The sequence below is a fragment of the Mastigoproctus giganteus genome, chromosome 4 (genome assembly GCF_048544385.1).
Source record: "Mastigoproctus giganteus isolate SK-2022 chromosome 4, ASM4854438v1, whole genome shotgun sequence".
NCBI lineage: Eukaryota > Metazoa > Arthropoda > Arachnida > Uropygi > Thelyphonidae > Mastigoproctus > Mastigoproctus giganteus.
Genome location: NC_143578.1, coordinates 225,896,080 through 225,914,252, shown reverse-complemented (window position 1 = coordinate 225,914,252; position 18,173 = coordinate 225,896,080). Strand labels below are relative to the sequence as shown.

Below are 18,173 nucleotides of genomic sequence, written 5' to 3'. Positions count from 1 at the left end.
TAACGTAATGCGCTTCCGGTGCAAGTTTCATTAACTTATATCAACTATTTTGCAGTCCATTGCGCTTTTGTCATTTATCCTACGTAGAAACTAATTAATATTTATATTCCCTGGATTTGCTTGAAGCATTCGCCATCCTGACATATTTCACTTTTATTTATCCAATTTTTTTAATATAAAGATTCTGTTTTAATATAAAGATCCTTAAATTGCATTCTGTGAGCACTTGCAATGGTACTCCTATATAGCTCCTATAACAACATGCAGGTGTACAGTTGTATGGAAATCCCATAAAGCGTTTTATATTTTTGAGTTAGATAATGTGAAAGAATAAAATATGTTCAATTTTGTTTCTAAATGTGAATATTAAACACTACTCTGCCAACATATTCGGACATAATATATTTAATGGCACACACAAGAGGAACAAATTTTAAAATGTATAGACAACAGCAGAGTTATGACAAACAAGCAGAATGAATCGTGGAAAAGAATTAGCGGTGTTTGAGAGGTTAATCAAAGTTAATCATAGTATAGCTGGCTTTGCAATATTCAAACATGTTAGCCAATGTTAGGGAAAGATGGAAGAACGAGGATGTATAAATGAGCGCAAAAGTTCTGGTAAGTCCGGCATACTGGTAGATAAAACTCGCAGGTCCCTGAAAAAAGTAATGGAAGCGAACGTCCTTGAGAAACATTACGTTGGAGCTCCAGATCTCAGAGAGTTCCAACGAATACTGGACATCTTTTATAATAGCGTCTAGCCCATCGTTCTTGGACTACGGAACAGTGAAAATGAGTTCCATGGAGCTTTGAATAGGTTTACGTAGACTTCGATTATTTGGTCGAGTGTGGGTGTGACGAATACCTTGGGAACATCATCGCAGTGTACCGCACCCACAATAAAGTTCAGAGGAGGCGGAGTTATGGCTTAGAACTGCTTCTCTTAATGTAGTGTCAAAAATATTTCATAATTGTATGGTTACTGCACTCTGTCAGTTTTGTAAAAATGGGCTCTCCATGTTCCAACACTACAGAACTATCAGTGATATTTCACAATATTTGTTCGTAGTAGTGAACTACAACAGTAGTATGAGTGGCATCGTTTTAATTATATCTCATATTGTAACTACTTCACAACGATTTACCATGATATTGCACTACCTCGGATAAGTAACGCTTCACCAATGGAGAAGACTATTGTTACTTATTCTCAGCGGATACTACCACCCAGACGGCATCATTTCAAGGCTTACTGATCTGTCATCGGTGGGTAGGTGTAGGTACCTTGATGTTACAGTCACGTCAACCCAGTTATGAAGTGTAACTCCACAATATGAGACATGTCAAATGGTGTACATAGTAATAATAATACTAAGAAAAGATAAACGCACAAGGCATAATACACTACGAATTAGGAATTCACTACAGAACTATTAGTGATATTTAACAATACTTTTGTTAAATATTACTGTTAAATACAATACAGTAGTATGAGTGGCATCTTCTTAATGTTCCAGCACTATAATACTCCCGTACAGCGAGCAGTTCATAAAATCCTGGTTTGAGGAAAACCAACAACCGTCTAGCCTATCCAGCTTCTAGACAAATCCAATCGAACACATTTTTGGATGAACTAGAACATCGGATCAGGAAATACGTGTTTCACCTGTAGCAGAAACACGGATCAGGAAATACGTGTTTCTTCTACAGGTGAACTGGAGACTGCATAGAAAGAGGAATGGAAAAAAATGTTGCTGCTGTCAGCTACAAATAACTGGTCGAAAGTGTTCCGCGACGGATCGATGCTGTTATCAGGGCGAATGGAAGGCATACACCTCATTAGTGTTATTCAGCAAGTAATGACGTCAGAATAATTTAATAGAGCAGTGTACATAAATCAGTTTAAATGGGCAAATATTTTTATTTCCTTCTCCAGTAATTCTTATAAATAGCTTATCTTAAGCGCCTCCGTAGCCAGGTGGGAAGGAGCAGCAGTGCGTAGCACACGCTTCTTGATTAGACCGGGGTTCGAGCCCGTCACCACCAAATACGGAGGATGCGGAAAGGTCAGGGAATGACCACCGCATATCCCGGAGCAATATGGCCTTAGTTGCTAATGCTCCTAAAAACCAAACAACAGTAACAACAGCTTATCTTAATATTGAATACTTAAATATGCACGTTGGTCCAAACCCTTGATCTCGAAAGTACGGAGTATCTTTGCTGTTATAAAACTAAACTGTTATAAAGCACTTCCCGCTAAAAAAGCCTATTACATTGCCAAGCATAACCATCAGATCATGGCTTGATCATAATATGTTTTAGAAGATTTTGGTAATATCTCTTTCTCTGAAATATGGATCGATGAAAACTGTCGACGACACCTACCAATATCTTTTGAATGAGGCCATTACTGTTTGTGTTGTCCGTTTCTCTATGCATTGCATCATTGCTGTTAGTACCAAAATGGTACAATAACAATGTTATTGTACCATTTTGGACTGTTTTTGGAGTGCATTTGGACGTAATCTGAAAGCATTTCATTCTTATTTGGTTAAAATAATTGAGGCAGGTGTAAGCTTTTCAATTTATTAAGAATTGATTTCATTGTTAAACATTGTTTCTTCCACTAAAATTTAATCACATGCGAGTTGGGAGCTGGTTTAGAGAAAAAAGTAGTTATTTGATAATTGCAACCTTTATATTGAGGCTCGTCGAATTGCGTAGGGCTGTTGGAGAAACTTGAGTTGTTTTCTTGAGTCGAAACTAATGCAGAACAAAGAGACTGCATTAGAAGAAAGAAAAAAAAAACATAGATGTTATCGCAGATACAGTTTTTAGAAGTGTCTGTTCTCATAAGTTGCTTTAAAATAATCAAAATAGACGAACAAGTAGTCTGAGGCTTTCAGCCCCTTTTTTTAATAACTAAAACTTTAAGCTTAACACACTGCCTCATCGTATGTGTCGAGGAGTTAAGAGAAAATGAATTATCAGTGTTTTTAATCTCACACAAAGTTCATATGTTCAAACAAGTTATGTACTGATTATGAAAATATAGCCTTAATCCTATCAGCGCTGTGCTCGCCCAACGAACCTCAATATGGGTGACATGGCCTTCTCATGAGATGTCGAGGTGAAGCGATACCAATGACTTGACGGCTTCTCGTTATAACACAGGTTAGGCCTAAGGAAAAAAATTGACAGAATAACCAAATATTCCAAAATTATTGAACAAACTATGATTGAATTATTATTTTCATTCTTAATTAAATACATGTAGTATATACCAAATTATTAACAAAATGCTATTGTAAAAAAGAAAACTATTAATTACTAAATTAGTATAAACAAACTAATGCAACAGTTAAGGTTATATTTAACAAGTTGCTATTCTGTTAATTGTTGCATTAGTAGTGATATACTATAACGAAGAGAAATTCTAGAGGCAGTTGGAGGTCATTCGCTAGCTGTCCTCTTTTCTCTCATTCAGTATTGCATTTCACCCACAGCGTTCATGGTACCTCTGCTTACTTAAGTTTCTTAGACCAACAGTTCGTTGAAGGGATTGAATTGTAGCTTCGATGCGTCACGAAATAGCTAGTGAATGGCCTTATTCGTCCATAGAAATTCTCTGGGCTATATAGTTTAGTAGTTAATAATGTTTTCTTTTTTACAACAGCGTTCGAGATATAACCACGTTAGTCTTTGTAAGTAAATTAACAAATTACTTCTGAGATAAAAGTTTTCAAGTGAATCTCGTATTAAAATTATTAAAACTTTAAAGACATCTGGTTTTGAACGCTAATGAACAAGATTTCATTTTAATGCTATAGTTTAATTTAATATTAAGGGATTAATTTAACGGTTTAAGTACCATGTATCCACAACTAATTAGGAAATGAATAACCGCAATTCCTTACCCTACTCATCCTTTAATGCGCTTTTGATAAATTTGTTTGCAAAAACATATGGAAGTGTTACACGATTAAAGTAATTCTGAAAAAAAAATGTCGTCAAAAGAATATGCACATTATTTAAGATGTTTCCATTAAAAACGGTGGTGATTGAAATTATTAGTTTGCGGGATCGCCTCATCTACTAATATAGGAAAGTCACGTGATTCTTTCAGATGAGGAAAACGAACGCAGTCATCATACCATACCTTGGAAATTTTCAAGCGAGCGTTGTTGACTAACGGAAAGTTACGATAATGGAATGTTTTAATGGCAAAGATTCCTAAAAATCTCTAGTTTGTATTTTGAAGAAAGTTTTAATATGAGGTGTGCTTCATTTATACGGGGTGGTGAGAAAACTGTATGCAGAGTTATAATAACTTGGTCTGGAAGTTATCTGACGACAAACCGGTGATAATATGCTACTTTCTTAGAATGGAGATGTGCTGCTGATGTTTTTAAATTGATATTCCTTTTATCCACATTAGATTTCTTCATTTGAATTGTGATCACTTGGGATTCCGTGGCTATTTGAACTACCATTGTAAGTGACCATTGTATAAAACTTCCCACTTTTATTTCACAGATATTCCAAAATTATAATTTGCCAGATGGCACACGTTGACAGATGACAGCTACTGCAAAAACTAGTCTGCGCAGTAGCATAGTGGTTATAAGCACCGTCCACCCCGCACTGTCTGGAAAAGGCCTGGGTTCGAATTCCACCAATGACGCTAGAAACTTTTATGGGCTTTTTTCTTGGTTGATTAGTCGGCCCTAGGCGTGGATAGCAAAGTTTTTTTTCTTTTAGAAATTTGGGGTTTTCTTCCGGAAAAACAGGCAAATTGACTAGAGAACAAAGCGATTTATGGGCATAATACGCATGGGCAGATGAGATCTTTGTCATCTGCCCATGGCAGTTTTTAATCTCGAAACTAATAGCCACGACACATTTTAGTGACGTGTTCAAACCTGTGTGACTACAAAAACGGCGATGTTCTTGCATTCTCCTTGCCTTGTGAACTCCTCTGACCTTAAGCGATCCCCCAGAGTATAAACAGAATTTATTTATTTAATAATTTCAGTTACTAGTGATAATCATTAAGAAACTAGTGTTTCTTAATGATTATCATTTATTTTAATAAAACTTTAATAACTTTCCAAATAATATGCATATTCTTTTAGCGAGATTTTTTTCAGTCTTATTTCTGTAAAGAATTTCGACAGTATTTAGGTATTTTAATTTTATACTTTAGCGAATAGTCATTAGGGCTATTTATGGAATGAAAAAGGCTACATTGTGTTAAAAACGAATCATGTGTTATAATTTTAATACAAATTTCAACAGAGCATATCTTTAAATACAAATATTCTGAATTTTAAATAAAACGAACGTTAAATAGATGAATGAAAGTTTCATTTGGATTTAGTACTAGAAGTACTTATATATATATATATATATATATATATAGTAATTTAAAAGCATTAATTTCTAATGTAAACAGTAATGTGCAATATTCTATATTACTTTAAATGCAATTTTTTACTTTTTTTACTGAATTCTCATTGTAGTTACATAATAACAATTTTTATCAGTCATTCTGAATATTAATTACAGAAATATCTATTTCAGCTGGAAAATATAGACTGTTTTCTTAATCTGTTTTGGAAAATAATGTTTGTAAGACTAATTCATGTTGCCATATATGCAGCAATTAGTTACTTGGGTAATACTGATATAATTAGATAAATTGCTTCTGTTAGGAATAAAGATGAATAACAAAACATTTCATATTGGTTGAACTGTGGTCACTGTTTCATATACCCACATTATGAAATTATATTTACGTAGTTATCGGTGCCTTTCCACATATTTCTCAGTATAAAATATGATGATCGGTTTCAATGTCCAAGCTTTAAGGAAATTAATCAATAGAGAAATAAACAAGCTCTTCGAGAAAATATATTTTATATTTTCAAGTTATTTGGCACAGGATGAAATTGTTCATTGGTGAAAATGCATTAACCCGTATTGTGCAATGCACTCTGGATGGGTAAATTTGACATATTGTTGAAGTGGTGGTCAGTAATTAGATGAAAATGGCATAAAGCGAAGTAAATCCTTTATTCCATATATATATGTATCTCTTCAAGTAAACCTTACGAGAAAGTGGAACTAGACCTTACTTCCACTTTGTAGATATACTTGTGTGTGTATATGGAAATAGCCATGATGTGAACTATGACAATTATTTTTAATCACCGTTTACGTTTAAGCATTTCGGGTATCTGCGATAGCTTGCTGTTGAGCGCTCTGGAAACAAATGGACGGGAAATAATTTATGTTGCTGCTGCTATCAGCATTGCAAGAATTTCAGTTCTGAAAGTTTCTTGTCCAGCATTAGTATAAAATTTCAATGATGTGGAAGGAAATTTCTTTAAACAGTTCGCCCAGTTGTTTTTCTTTATTAAAGAGCATAGTCCAAACGAGTTCACGAATTTTATAAATTTATTTAAAGAAAAATTCGGTGCTGTAGTATGTAACATTAATAAAATAAAGTTAGACCATCACTCCCATTGTCTGAAATAACATTAACAATGTGTTGCACTATTCATCAGATGTATGCATATTGAGTAATAACTGAATATCATTTAATATTAACCACCAAACAAAAATAAATAATTGCTTCCAATTTATTTCAAAGATTTCTTAGGATTCTAAGTGATATTGCGGATCCACTAATGAGCACAGTTTCTATCGTCTATATCATTTTAAAAAATATATCGCTTATTCTTTAATGTATTAATAGTCTTCGGTAAAAAAATGGTGAAATTATGAGCCACGTATCAAAGGCTCGATCGAAATAGTGAATATTGAGAAGTATGTTTATATTCTTTATGAATTCTGAATCCTCAATGCGTGATTGAAATAAATTTTTAGCTGTTACATATTTCAGGTTTCTCTTGTTTTTGATAAATACGTTTTTAGTGTATATTTGGTCCAGAAAATATATTTTTCTTTTTCTCCTGGTTTTTGCCTTATTTCTCATTTTTAGCATAATTCGAATTGAAATATTGTCTAACAAAAAATAAAGAAATGCAAGATACTTGATTAGTATATCCAGTAGTGTTATCTTCAACGCTATACTTGTATTGATTTCTCCCTTCATTATTTTTATTATTATTATTATATTTTATTATTATTTTTTGATTTACTGAATTTACAGCTGACAAAGCATCTGAAAAGCAACATCTCTATTATCCACCTTATTGAAAATTGTTTATAACCTACTCTTTCCTTTATATATATATATACACAATATGAAAACTAATATGATTTCATAGTGCACAAAAAATATTCAGCTTATTTTCCTCAAATTTTAAATGGTAGGATAGTATTTTCAAACAGTGAAAGTGTACTCTATAGTTTTGAAAAAATGATTATAAATAATGAGAACATACAGAACATAATTATTTAAAATGTCGTTTTGAATGATATATGTTAAAAGTCACTATGGTTCAGAGCAGACTACAATTGCAGACACTTACTTGAGCTCTTGATGTTGTGTTGGTATCTGTGACCGGTCAGCATGAGGACAACCAGAGAGGCTGCAGAACAAAATGTGTAAACTGTAAACGATGTTCCTTCATTAATGCGAAAGGTGATCAAAAGAGATCGAGGCTAATGCCTTTAGGGAACTCATAAGATTTAGATCGGGGACATTAGTTATTCCCATTACTGTTATATCTGAGGACGAAAAGTCGTTTAGCGACTTCTCTTCAAGATATTTACTGACGGGTATTCGGTGCCAATGTATAACTAAAATGATATCCAGAACTTTGGGGTACAATATGGGTGTGTAGCTGGGTCAAGTTATGAAATGAGAGAATCCTGCTAAGATTGAGGATCTGTCGTATGGAGTGGAAATTATGAAATAGTCACGTTTCAAAACTTGGGGAATCAAAATTGAAGTAATAACTCTATCCTATTCATCAAGATACGCCTCATTCTGTATTTGATCACCTTCCGTATAAGGAAAGAAATTCGTTGTTTGGGAACATAACTTTGAAATACTTGAAATATTTTAAAATTATATTTAAATTTTAAAAAATTAAGAAGCAAACTTTAAATACTTAAAACTTATTTCTTTGAGTAAATTACAGCGTGAAGAGATCAAAGTAAAAGGCGATTACAAAGTCAACGTTTCATTCCACAGAATCAAAAAGCTATGAAGAGTTAATGAGGTAATTTCAGAATAATGCAATGGAAGAAAAAACTGCAGTAAATGGCCTACACATCGTATAGTTTGCATTTTATTTGTATTACAGTATTATATTCCTTTAAAAACCGCTATATTTCTCAATAAACTACGATTTTTGCTTTTATAGATAGGTAGAAGTCGTAATAGGCACTATTCGAAATTCACTACCCCAGAGGAGTATGCGTGTGTGTGTGTGTGTGTGTTCATTCAGGAGCCGATCTGTCATTCAGGAGCCGATCTGCATGCTATAAAACTGGAATAACTAAGGACAGGAAATCCTATTCTCCGGCCTCAGATAATTGGCTCGCTACCGCTCTAGGCGAAGAAATCTTTAAGAATTTTTTCAATCTCGAATGAGATTTGAGCCCAGACTTCTCCAAACGAGCGACAAGTACTAGAGAAGATCCAGCTACCTACTGTACACTCACGGAGGGCATATGTCATGGTAGTGAGTCAAACAGGTGGTAGCAGATATCATCCCCGCGAAGCTACGAGGCGTCAGAATAATGTTATTAGACATGTCCGACCGAATGGTAATCCTTAAATCATTTTCATACTGGTCCTCTTTTAACTCCACTCCTCTTAGCTTTTAACTCCTGGTTTTCTATTGGCTAGGTGCAAAATCTTACATTAAACGCAATAAACTTCACTTGCCATTTTTTGGATTATTTGTGCAATCGATCTAAGTAATTTTGAAGCAAGGTGGTCTGGTTCTTGTTGTTAACTACCCTTCCTACTTTTAAATCATCAGCAAACTTTGACACTCAGTGTGGTAGGCCAGTGATTATGACCAGTGTCCTATATATACGCGAGGGGCATGTGTTATCTAAGCTGAGAAATATTTTTAGTTTGCTGAAACACGAAAGTGGACATATACCTATAATATCCCGGATGTGCGCTGTTAGTGACATTGGGGGACTTGGAGAACAAGAGAAGACACTGTTAAATTGTTATGCTGTATGTGGATGGGAATATTTGACAGAATATTGTGTGACGTAGAATCTATAAAAAGCAGAAGTACGAGTTTCTGGATGGTATCAACATAGCCCTGAGTCAACGTGTTTTCAGTAATGACTAGAAGTGTATAGCTGTTGAAATTGATGGTTTTCCCTATTCATAAATGATTCACACGGTCGGGAATCTACACAACTATGATACTTTTATGACATTTCCTAATGCAACAGGAGCTCTCTCTCTCTCTCTCTACATGTCGACGCGAATGCCTTCATAAGGATCTCCCATACAGAATCCAGAACCAATGCAACTCAATTCATCGCACCTCAGCTCATTTCTGACACCACTGTAAACGATTATATGTATTCATAGCTGTGAAAAATGTGAAAACACCCCGATCCTGACGTCTCTTATGTATGATGCATACCTTCAACCAGAAGAAGGGTTCCAAAGAGAACCCGAAACATAGCCCATAAATTTTAAGCAAATTGGGAATATAAGTCAATGACTTTGCCCTTTCTAGTATGCTTCAATAAACCTAAAAATTCGTGTTTTTTTTTGAGCATGTGAAACAAGTGAGTTATGTGTCTCTTCATTTAAAATACTTCGTAAACTCCCACGTGATGTTTTTAGTGTGATTATATTATTAATCTCATTTTGTTTTGCTTCGTTGTTATTAAAAATAGCTCTCCAAAATTATTTAGCTATTACTTTAAAAAGGACCTTTTAAATGGACGTTTCAATTTCTCATACTGCAGCGTTGAAGCTATCATATCACTTTGTAATCACCTTATAGTATATTAAATATGAATTAATTCAGGTCGTATGCAGTGATGCATATTTATAAATTCGATTTATTAGTAATCTAAGGAAATTTAATTATTGTTTTGTGAAATTAATAAGTTTCCAGAGCGCGATTATGTCGTTAATTTCGTAAATGAAATTAAATTTAATGGGAATATTTTTATACACTACAATTTTCCATGTTTAAATTAAAACGTTTACCCCCTTTATTTGGCTTTTAGTTATAATATTTTGCATGTGAAAATAATCATAAGTATCCAAAATCTACGAGACGAATTAACTGATCCTGAGTAAATCCTAGCCTATCATTAGATTAGAGTTCATAAACATAATTTAATACCTGAAAAAATATGATTTTTTTTCAAAAGACATTTTATATTGTAAAATGCCTGTTTCTAAATAGTTGAAATTTCTTATTATATTTTTAAATATAAACGTTTTTTAAAGAGAAATTACTTCATTAAAGAGGCATGAATATTAAAAGGATTTACTTCGCTTTAAAGATGGAGCATAGTTTCGTTTCAAAGACTTTGTTGTCTTTATAATGTCACCAACCTTACCTTCTGTGTGTTGCGTAATTTCCTGATATATGTCCCATGCCGTCACACCCAGGTGTTGGACAATGAATTAACTCTCTTCCTTCACGAGATCTAGAGTGAGACGTCTTCATCATTTTTGTAGGTAAGGGCCTTGAAAGAATAACACTTATTTTAGTGGTTGAGTCAGCGAATTTCAGGACTTACTCATTGTCATAGTATATAACAGTTCTTAATGATACTGTATGATATTGAGAAAACATATGCTCTTAAGCACTCTGAAGTGTTTAAGTATGTCATATTTCTTGATCGGCCAAATTGGACATGTTTTTTGGGGTACGCGTATTTTTATTATCATTCAGTCTTGTGTAACGATGAACAAGGCCTTGAACCCTTACTTTCATTGCAGTAATTTGAAGATAATTTCATAATGCGAAAATATAAATGCACATTTTTTTGTTCTGACCAAAATAGATACCTATTCAATTCACCTACTGATAATAGAACAAGATTTCAAGCTCAGAAGCGTCACAAGAGAGATGCTTGCCAATTAAAGTACTGTTCACTTATTGGTCCCATTAGCGAATAAATGAGTCCGTTGAATTTTGAAAAGATACAGTAGTCCGTGAAAGCCAAGGATCCTTTGCATGTACATTTGTGCTGTGGGTCTGTTAAAACATTCCGTGTGTAATCCACCATGTGCAACTACCAAAAATGTTATGAATATCTACTATACTAGAGTTAACCACCAAAGTGCGAACCAATGTGAGCAGGGTTTAAAAATTCAGCATCCACACGCCTACAGAGGAACGGCGAAACTTCTATGGCAGTACTAGAGAGTTGATGACGCTCATTTTATAGTGCAATATCGCCACTGTGCTTAATGGAGGGCTTCAAGTGACAAACACCATGTATTTCCTCCGGAGCAAAGTTTCGGCTTCTCCCATCTCTTCTACCGTTCAGTATAAGTTATCTTTTCAGGTTACGCGGGCATCCGATCGAGACTCGACATTCCTTACGATTCAAGCGTACATCTGTAAATGGACTTACCCACGCCTGACTCTAGATATCCCACCAGACCGACTACTGGTAATGGACCACTCAGTGAACAGCATTTCTGCCTCTACTCTGCTACTTGTGACTACAGCGAGTTCGAATAATGTGCATTGGGAAATTGGGGAGGGGAGAACCGCTGAGGCCAAGCTATGTTAAGATAATTAGTAATCATTCATGTATATGACAGCTCTAAAAGTTCCGTCACTTCATATTGTGCAGTTTTTAAGTATTCTATTAACTCATACATCTGGATGTAAGCTTTATTGGAAGAATTCTCCCATTCTGTGTAAAAAAACCATGGCTAATATGACTGAAGGATATATAATCTTAATGACACCCAATTCTGTCTAAGACCCCACTTACATTTCTTAAGTGAATCGAAACTATTGCATTACACAACTACTACTGACCAATTTTTTTTTCTAATTAATCATTCTCTGATTCCTTCAACGTTTAAGGTTGTATTTGTACATATGTCCACGCTGATATTCCTTGCCAGAGACTTCCTATCTGGAATCTCCTCTTTTCGATTTTCTCTTCTTTTAGAATCACGTTATCACATTATATCAAGCTAATTTGCTGTCTTGATCTCTCCAAACTCGATAAATCACCGGAAATTTTTGACTTTTTTTTTTCTTTGGAACTCGACTTTACATAGTGTAATTTTCCTAACAGTGAGTTATCTTCCATTTTCCTTGGTGATTTTAATGTTCAAAACCTCAGCTAGCTTTAATTTTCTAGTTGTCCGAACTCAGATGGAAGAGATGCTCAGATCTGCAACATGATCATTTACCTACCAGAATACCAGAGAATAAAATGACCACATAACCAACAGTCTTAATCATTTCGTCATCAACAGTACTTCAAACTGGATAGTTGTCCCCTAGATTTCAGGTGACAATTTGATGATGGTCTCTTCTTTAGTGGATACTCTGTTGCACTACCATTTTCAGTTTCATATCATTTGGCATTACGACAATCCGTAATGGAATGGAATGGAATGGAATGATGATTTCTATTCCTCTTTTCCTTTGTTGGGCAACTTAAGTCTTCTGATCGTAATACTTGCTCAGGTCATATCACTGAAATTATTCTTACAGGAGACCTGGCGTTGCCCAAGTGTTCAGCGCGGTTCAAGTCACGTGACTGCTTAATAGGTTAACGATTGTAGTCATTGTCAAAGTAATTACTTTAAATTATTTTGACTCAGTAGTCGTGTCGAATACAAAAAGGACATTTTTTTTATTCAAGACAGCCTTAGCAAAAGTGCGCTAAGGCTGTTCATGATGAGAATGTTCTTCTGGAATTGTACCGCTTTCTCCCAAACCATTCTGAACATGTGCATCAGCAAAACCTACCAAAATTAATCGTTATCATCATACTGGTTCTCTCTCTCTCTATGTTGGATGGGCAAACACCTTCCACCTGCAGCGCTGTAATCAATGAATCACAGACGGCTGCAATTTCAGCCTTGTTGAAACTTGTCACACCAAAGACAGACATTTCTAGGACCAGGACTGACGGATCTTTTCTGATAAATTTCCGTCAGCTTTGTTCCTTTAGAATGCAGACATCTGATAACTGTACTCTACTTTATTGCCCACTTTTCAAGCAGGGTAGCCATTTTGGTTTCATCAGCTAACGTCAACAATGGTATACAGTGATTTTATTTAAAACTTTTATCCCCAGCGGTATGTTTTCGTACCACTTGCTCCAATCAATAATAGGCAAATTGAAATCACTCATAAGAAGGCATTTATGCTTGCTTACCTATTCTATCTAGGGATAGAGGCTGCATATAACATACCTCTATCTCGCTTTCCATTTGCTTCAAACTATTTCGCACATTCTTTGCTGGCATGTGTAAATTCAGAATCTGGAGATGTTTTGTTGCTCTTAAGCTGCCTTTGACAGAAAGAATAACCCACTCCACCCCTCTTGTCTTGCCTTTCTTTCCTATAGTATGTATAATGCCATAGATAAACGCATTTCCCCCTGTTTCTATTAGCTCTATGTGTCAGCATAGTTTCCCCTAACCAGGAATTCAAACTCGCTCATTTTATTAACAACACTCCTGACATTGCTATATTCAATTTACACTTAAATGTTCTTGTATTATTTATTACCCAAGTACATCTTGAATGATAAATAATACAATAATACCGTTCATTTAGAAAATTACTCTTTTCGGCTCGTTTCTCTAATATTAAAAGGCTCTTTGGCTTTTGAGACCTCTTGAGATGTGTGCAAAAATTACTTTTCCTTCCTTGTTATCATCAGATAAATGCTTATATGTATTATTCTCCCAACTAGCAGTTTCCTTGAATCCTTAAGGCCTCCTCACAATGAAATTGGTAAAGGCCCTTGCTCCACTTTTGTTCAAATACATTCCGCTTCTAGAAAATAGATTTCTTATGCCTATGAGGGCCGGCCATGCTGACCAAATTTTTACAAAGCCCCCAAAGACTTTGTAAATTACTTGAAGTATTGAGTTAATCCACGAAGTTTTCAGCATATAATCCCTTCTATTATGTTTGGGCAGAATTGCAGACATAGATGCATTCTGTGGCATTTTTGCAGTACGGTCTCCTGTATTTATCCAAGAAACGTGAGTTCGTGTACAATTAATGTTTTTAGTTTCTAGATGAATAATAATGCTCTCTCTCTTACCTCCCCACCTCCAAATAAAAATAAAAAAGCCTGCAGAATATTGGTAAAATTATCAAATTTAGATCTAGCATTAAACTGTTATCGAACAAGAATCATTGCCATTTCTACTTGACATTTCACTGTGAATTCAAACAAATACACTGTGAATTCACTGTGAATTCAAACAAATGTAGTGATTGCTTTCAAATGAATTAAATCAAAAAATGTTTTTGCATCTTTTAATATATCGTTGCAAGGATGCTAAATATACACGTGCACTGCAAGCAGCGTGCATCTGATTGTTCAATTGCTAACTTAATCTCATACTCAACTAATTGCTCGAAGGATGTTGCCCTAAGAAGAATTCAACGTATAGTCAGTAAAATAATTTACTGTCCTAAGTTGTTGTTATTTGGTTTTTAGGAGCATTAGCAACTAAGGCCATATTGCTCCGGGAATATGCGGTGATCATTCCCTGACCTTTCCGCATCCTCCGTATTTGGTGGTGACGGGCTCGAACTCCGGTCTAATCAGAAGCGTGTGCTACGCACTGCTGCTCCTGCCCACCTGGCTACGGAGGCTCCCTGTCCTAAGTAAACGGGAGAAGAAAGTACAGTGTATGCCTATCCAATGTGAAATTGTCAAGCAGAATATGTTACTGTAACTCTTCCGATATAATAATGTGCGTGAAACCTCAAGATACTTGTCGCTCATCTGCATTCTGTACGAAATAGTTCTCCTCCTGGAATCTTCCTGGTCTGACAATTTTCCACTAACTTGTATAACAAAAATAGTCTTAATATCCATCTAGTTGCCAGCCTTCAATCTAAACTAATATATGCGGTTATATAATCACCCAGTATGTTATAACAATTCGCGACCCGCCCTTCATACATATGGAAATTATCATGGCTAAAAACTGATTCTGTATTGCTTCAAAACCACTCCACGTTTCTGTTGCTTTCATGTCACTAAGCATCCATATCCTCCTCTTCCCCATCTACTTTCCCATCCCATGTTTTCCTTTTTTTCAATAACATCCCGTATTTATGAATAGTAGGCATCAGTTTTCCATAAAAAAAAGAAACGAAACTGATTTTTATCATGTAAGAGTTTGTATTTACTCCTCAATTCAATCTAATGTTGTATTTTGTGATACACGTATAGCAGATTTTTAACTTCCTAACTTGCATATTCCATTATCTCATAAGTTCTCAATTTAATGATATAGTTATATCTTACATAAAATGAAACAGCAATTGCAGCAATATTTTTGATAAAACAGTATGTGCCACTTTACATGGTATTCCAAAAGTTGTGCACCATAGGTAAAATATAATAACTTGATAAATATTGTTTATATGAAGGCTCAGTTCACGTTCATATGCGAAATTAATACCGATCTTCAAATATTCCACTGCTTATTTCTGAACACCTCCTAATTTTAAGGATGTGTTTTTTTTTTAAGGACACATGAAGCTCGAACCCTCAACATGGAATACTGATCTCTTTACATTCAAACATGATTTTCAACAATAGTTCTTGAAGGACTTTGATACACATTAGATTCCAACCACTTATTACGAAACCACTTCGCCAAGGAACTATCAAATGCTAAGTGCAAAATGTGGTGGGACATGGATTGGTTTTATGTAATGCAATATTGTCGTGGAATTCCTGCAACATAGCCGCATTGTCAATAAATATCTTTTGTCTGTCACCCTATTGTTGAAAAAGTCGGGTAAAAATATCTGCCTGTTCCGTATCACTGCCCACGCCATTACTTGTGAATCACATTGAACTTCCGTGGCTTCAGTCCATACTGGTCCATGGGCCCAATTTCAAAGATCATGCTTGTTGAGTAAGATTAAATAAGGTCTCTTCACTAAACAATATTAAATGACATTCATCTTGCAAAACCCATTCACAGAATTGTATTGTCCTGTGTTTGTTTTAACATCATGAACCTCTTGTACGAGATGAATCTTATATGGATGGAATTTGTTACTTGTAAGGATGCGAACACTACAACAACTGGTTCTTCCACATTGCTGTGACAACTTCCTTACGGACTTCTTTGGGCTCTTTGCAATATTTACAAGCACAGGTACTGCGTTTTCTTCATTAATAGTACTTCTTAGCCTGTCGCTACGATTATGAACGAAGACACTTCCATTTCTCTAGAGGCAATTGTCTAATCTCATGACAGTCGTGTGACTGATATGCCTCTCCTGGTGTAGCCGATTAAATTTATCTAAAATTGATCTATGAGATGTTTGAATTTATTCGAAAATAAATATTATGGCTCCTCTTTTTTCCAATATTAGATTTCCTTCCATCTTGTCGAATTCAAATCTGCAACAAATAAACGACAGTTATAAACATTTTGCTTTCCCTATGGTAGACTTTTGGAAAACTATATACGGTATCATCTTTTCTGAATTTCTGGCATGTAAGAGTCTTATGCTTGGCGGCAAATCCCTTTCAGGTAAAGTATGTTAGATTGGCTAGCGATGAGAACAGCAATTGTAGATGGCAGGAGCAATATTTACTTACAAATTGCTGACACATCGTCAATATAAGTTCGTGTACGAATTATTAATACATTTATTACATTAATATAACATTTAAAGAAATATTACATTTCAGTAATTTCAGTACAAATATTGTATTCAGTACAAAAATCCGAAAAGGAAACTTAGGCTTGACAGAGATGGCTGTACACCATAAAGACGATCTTTTTTTGTCTATTCACGTTCTTACAGGCTACTTGAACGTGAGTTATGAATGAAACTTCCCCTTCCTCCTCTTACAGACTACTTCAACTCATATTTAAGTAGCCTGTAAGAGGAGGAGGGAGGGGTTTAGTCATACGTTATCAGGACAATCGTATTTACCACAGTTGTTCTATGGATCCCAAAGTTGCAGGACCCGAAACCTCGAATCACTGTAATTATTGTAAGAAGTAAAGTTTATTAGCTTTTCGTATTTATGTGCACCGCTGCTCCAAGACCCAGACTACCTAAATCTATCATTGTGTAAGGAGAATTTCCTTTCAAAGAATTTTTATCCGACTCTTTTAATTCCTATTAAAATGCAATGTGCCGTAAAGCATTATAACGCAACATTACGAGTGCCCTAGATGCTGGGACACTAAAATTATTATTACATTATACCATAATCCATAAATAGTCACAGGAAGAATATTGTTTGCAACTTGAACAATGATGTCAACTGATCCATGTAAAATCTAAATGTGGCCATGCCCACCACATACGGCCTCATTTAGATTTTCCAACGATATTCTAATCGAGTTATACCATTAGATTCACTCATTCAGTATATTTGTAGAACTTTCGATGAAATTTCATTGAAATTACATGGACAATTAGTTCTCAGCTTAAAACCGGAATTGTTTTCCGTTTTCCAATAAGCTTCCATAATAGGATAATGACTGTCATTTGATACCTGGAACTTATTTTTGCCTTTTCATGAGAAGATGCAAATTAAGAAAATGGCCTAGATCCCTGCACAAGAAGTATGATAGTAGGTTGTTACCTACCATGTCTATTTGGCAGATAACAGAAAAAAAGTAGGAAACTCAAAATTAACTGTTTGGAACATCGTACGCCAATAGAATACAGAAGAAACTTATGCGACTGTTCATCTCAAGCGAAGTAGATTACTATTAGTTACCTGCAGAGCATTTTGCTTTCCCTATGGTAGACTTTTGGCAGAGCATGTCGATAGTTAAAATGCATAGTGAGAGGAAATTGCAAAACTATTCAAGATAAGTTGATTCATTGGCAAACCCGTAGAACTGTAATAAGTGTAGGACCAACATCCATCACCAAAACACCTATAGAATGGGTTATCGCGATAATCGGTTTATGCCCCAAGTTAGGTCAGAATGTGTATGTGTCTCAATTCTGCCAAGACATAAAAGGAGGGATTAT

The 18,173-nt window shown here is 35.1% G+C and overlaps 1 protein-coding gene across 3 annotated transcripts in view; it reads right to left on the bottom strand.

Annotated features, from left to right (window-relative positions):
• LOC150087442 (uncharacterized) overlaps positions 1 to 18,173 on the bottom strand; it is a 667,812-nt gene that overhangs the window by 161,542 nt on the left and 488,097 nt on the right. For all 3 annotated transcript variants that reach the window (XR_016546883.1, XM_090372072.1, XM_090372073.1), the window contains exons 17-19: positions 10,537 to 10,665; positions 7,506 to 7,565; positions 3,098 to 3,187 (exon numbers count right to left, since the gene is read on the bottom strand). Coding sequence is in view for 2 of the 3 variants with exons in the window: in XM_090372072.1 (XP_090228198.1) it covers positions 3,098 to 3,187; positions 7,506 to 7,565; positions 10,537 to 10,665 (279 nt within the window). In the remaining variant the exon portion in view is untranslated. The remainder of the gene's footprint in view (positions 1 to 3,097; positions 3,188 to 7,505; positions 7,566 to 10,536; positions 10,666 to 18,173) is intronic.